The 4,557-nt window shown below is 38.0% G+C and overlaps 1 protein-coding gene across 2 annotated transcripts in view; it reads right to left on the bottom strand.

The window, feature by feature from the left end:
* LOC106873186 (serine/threonine-protein kinase TBK1) overlaps positions 1-4,557 on the bottom strand; it is a 102,022-nt gene that overhangs the window by 66,513 nt on the left and 30,952 nt on the right. For both annotated transcript variants that reach the window (XR_008263644.1, XM_052966177.1), the window contains exon 4: positions 3,685-3,814. Coding sequence is in view for 1 of the 2 variants with exons in the window: in XM_052966177.1 (XP_052822137.1) it covers positions 3,685-3,814 (130 nt within the window). In the remaining variant the exon portion in view is untranslated. The remainder of the gene's footprint in view (positions 1-3,684; positions 3,815-4,557) is intronic.

Below are 4,557 nucleotides of genomic sequence, written 5' to 3'. Positions count from 1 at the left end.
ATAATAATAATAATAATAATAATAATAATAATAATAATAATAATAATAATAATAATAATAATAATAATAATAATAATAATAATAATCCTTTCTGTTATAGGATGACCTGAAATTTTGGGATAGGGGACTAGTCAATTACGAGTCGACCTTGGTGGTATTTGAACTCAGAATTTAAAGATAGACAAAATGCTTAGCAGCATTTCGTCTAGCATGCTAATAATAATTCTACTAAAGGCACAAATGAAATGCCTCTAGTCCTTTTGTCAGACATGCTAACAATTTTGCCATCTCTCTGCCTTATTATTAATAATAAAAAGGTTAAAGTCTGTTTTCCATGCTGGCATAGATAGTGGTGAGTCTTTGAGAGGGTGGAGAGGTAATTTTTATGGCTGGGAGAAGTAAAGGTGTCTTACCACAGAGAAGATACATCGCTACCCTGCATTTATATAAGGGTGGGTGGGAGTACTTAGGAAAAAAGTGAGATAGCAGTACTGGGATTCCAGTGTAACACTCTCCTGGAGTAACAGATGATATGGGCACTGGATCAGGAGGAGGTGTGGTTTTAAAAGCTGGAGAGGAAAATACTAGATGGTTATAGATGGGGGTAGAGGTGAATTTGGTGAGTGGTGGACAGGAGTGGAGGTGCAGCTTGATGGGTAGTTTCAGTATAGTTGGTGCGTAAGATGTGAGAGATAAGAATGGCTCAAAGATAATAGTTCAGGGATTAGATGAGCAAAGTATAGGAGAGTTGGAGAGGTAGAATTTGAGATACATGATGGGTTGCTATAGTGGGTGGAGACAGACATGAGATGTGCATGAAAGGATGCTGGAAATGGTAGCTGATAGTGTGAGGTGTAAGATGAACCACAGTAGAAGATGGGGAGCAGAAAGCACATGGAAGGGATGATAATGAGAGTGAATGATGGAAGTGGAGGGAGAAAGAAAGGCAGTGATGGGTGACACAAGGTGTTAGATGTAACAAGTATTAATGAGGGATTTTGTGTTGGGGAAAGGGATAGGTGTGGAGATAGGATACAGGAAATGCTTGACAGAGCACTATTGGTGCAGGGACAGCACCCAACATGTATAAACATAGATGAATGTTTATAGGACCTCATATTTGCTGTTACAGATAGATCTTCTTGAGCGCTGCAAATTGCCAGTCATCTCAGTCCTTTGTCACCCCTATTAGGGTCAGCATCTTGAGATCAGCCTTCAGTACTTTGTCCTATGACTTCCTAGGTCTCTTTCTTCCACAAATTTCATCCAATTTAAGTGATTGGCACTTTGTTATGCAATTGTCCCCTTTCATACTTTTCATATGACCAAACCAATACAGTCTTTTCTTTTGCACACTCCATCTGATTCCTCTTATGCATGAATTTTCTCTCAGTATATTAGCACTTTGTCATACTTGCATGCTGATAATATACACTCAGATGTGTATACTAGCTTCATTCCTCTCTTTGCATGTTCTCTGCATTCAGGGCCCACTTCTCACTACCATGTAGCATTACTATTCCTACGCAAGCATCATACAATCTGCCTTTCATGCAGAGAGTGGAAGAGAAAGAGAGAGAGAAACCCCTTGTTGCCAACAGAGGTAAAAGCTCTCGGATCTTTCTGATTTGGCGAGCGCCACTTGTTTTCTTAACAAAACACTTTCAAACTTGGGACACTGATAGAATGTGTCATATAAAACATCTTTTACTCTTAGTGTTATTGAGAAAATTTTATCTTTTCAAAGTTATTTTGTGTTAAAATTGTCGTATTTCGGTAATTTCAACCAATCACTGACGTCTATTGAGGTGAAAACAATTACTGCTATGGATTGTCAACAAAACGTTGTGCGGTGTAATGGGATCTTTTCCCTTGAATAAAATTAGTGCCGTTGTTTTTATTCAAGGGAAAAGATCCCATTACACCGCACAACGTTTTGTTGACAATCCATAGCAGTAATTGTTTTCACCTCAACAGACGTCAGTGATTGGTTGAAATTACCGAAATACGACAACTTTTAACATGAAACAACTTCGAATATAAAAATTTTTTCTCTGTTCTATAAGACAAAATATACAAGTATACGAAGTTTTAAAGTGTTTCGGTAGAAAACACACTAAACAAAACATAAATAAAAAAATGGTGCCCACCAAATCAGAAAAATCCAAGCTCTCTAAATTTTCTCTATCCTATTCTTATTCTAATAACAATATTTTTGGAACATCTTCCACTACTGCTAATTAGGTCACCCAAGTAACAAAAACTATCTACCACTCCAGGGAACCTCCAGGACATCCAAGAAAATCTATTTCCTATGTGCCCTTAGGGTTTATTGCACCTGTGCATCTTCTACATATACACGCTATTTTCTCCATTAGCCTTCCTGTGATTCTGCCGTATCTCTTGTATTCATAACTTTCATTGAGTACACTGTATGGAATTCCTGCTTGTGCCTTTTCTACATATTGAGAGTATCTCTTTTCTTGTTTACTCTAACTTTGGTTTTTCTAAGTTAACTTTAAGGCTCTTTGATTCCAGGTTTTGCTTCCACACCTGAAATTTCAATTCTGTTATAGATTCTGCTATGAGAGCAAAATCATTATCATATAGTACTTCCCAAGTGCTGCCACTCTTAATTAAATTCCTCTGTAATGTCCAGGAGGACAGTGATAATGAGGAGGGGATTGAGAACTGACCCCTAGTGAATTCCTTCTTTCCTTGCTGAACTTGTGGCTAACTCTTACATTACTGACTGTGTTTCTGTACAAGGCTTGTATGGCTTTCACAAGCCATTTGTCTATCTCAAGCTTCCTCAGAGACCACCTTACAACAGAGTGGAAACTTTGTCAAAGGCTTTCTCCAGGTCAATGAGTGTCAAGTACAATGGTTTGCTCAGAGCTAAATACTTCTCCTGCATTTAGTTCTGCTAAATACTTCTCCTGTCTAAGAAGACAACTTGAGTAATACTTTTTTCTGGCATAAGACCAAACGGCATCTCATGTAGTTGATTTCTGTTTTTAATTTATTAGGCTATAACTCTCACTGTGACTTTCATGAACTGGTCCAGCAATTTGATACCTCTGTAATTACTTCCGTGTAAGGCCTCTCCTTTACTCTTGTAATAGCTGACTATTAAGCTGCAACACCAGTCATTGGGTACGACACCATCCTGTCTAACTTGATTAACTATACAGGTGATTAAAGTAAAGGTAACATTTCCTGTTTGAGTCATGCTGATTCATAAGAGCCAGTTTCCTGGTTTCCATGGTGTATAAATTCCCCACCTGGATGAGACCCAGAATCCCCATCTGGATGGAATTCTGGTCTGTTGCAGGATTACTCATTTTTTCCAGCTGAGTGTACTGGAGCAATGTGAAATGAAGCGTTTTGCTCAAGGATGCAACACGTCACCCGGTCCAGGAATTGAAACCACAATCTCACGACCATGAGTCCAACACATACAGGTGATTAGACCATATCCTACTCTGCTTCTACGTCTATTTCAAGCATCTCAATAGTAATTCCTGATGGACCAGGGGCTTTCTTTGTCTTCATATGCCTTATCTCTCATACTGCTGTTGATCAGGATAGCTGGGCCCTTTGTTGGCTCAATGTTAAGGAGACTCTCTTTCTCCCATGCACCTTCCAAATTTAATAACCTAATAATAAGAAGAAATGACATACTTATATCCTTTAATAATCCAAGTAACTTTCTTTCAGAGAAACCAAATTTATTTTTTGGCTTTTGTAATTGATTTAAAAGTGTTCCGTGCTCTAAAAGTTCCATCACAATCACTGCGCGATCTGAGAAAAACTACGAAGAGAATAAAAAAACAAACAGAAAATATTTAAATAATAGTATTATATTTGGGTTTAATTAATGAATGGGAAATTAGTAACACCAGTAGCTCTCAACCAATTTTTACCGACAGACCCTTTGATTCCTGTTTTACAAGGGTGGACCCCTATAAGTATTTGATGTTTAAAAAAATCTTATTATATTTTGATAATTAAATATTATTAGGAATTGTATTTAAAAAATAATTAAAACATTTTGAGTATTGTAGAAGTATAATTGGTTTATAGCACATAAATTATAATGACAAATTCTTATATGGGCCCCGAAGGGTTGTGTAAAATCCCGTCGAGAACCACTGAGATGAGAAATATTAGAGATAATCTTTAGTTTAGAATTGTATCAGCGTTAGACTGGATTTCCATGCAAACATGAAAAAAACCCCAGATGTAATTAAGACAATGATAATGATGATGATGGTGGTGGTAGTGATGGTGGTGGTGGTGATGAAAAGCTGATGTTAAAGCAAGAGTAATCATCATTGTCGTTTAACGTCTGCTTTCCATGCTAGCATGGGTTGGACGATTTGACTGAGGACTGGTGAAACCGGATGGCAACACCAGGCTCCAATCTAATTTGGCAGAGTTTCTACAGCTGGATGCCCTTCCTAACGCCAACCACTCAGAGAGTGTAGTGGGTGCTTTTACGTGTCACCCGCACGAAGGCCAGTCAGGCGGTACTGGCAACGGCCACGCTTTAAA

The sequence above is a fragment of the Octopus bimaculoides genome, chromosome 3 (assembly GCF_001194135.2).
Source record: "Octopus bimaculoides isolate UCB-OBI-ISO-001 chromosome 3, ASM119413v2, whole genome shotgun sequence".
Lineage (NCBI taxonomy): Eukaryota > Metazoa > Mollusca > Cephalopoda > Octopoda > Octopodidae > Octopus > Octopus bimaculoides.
This window is presented reverse-complemented; position numbering and strand designations above follow the sequence as displayed.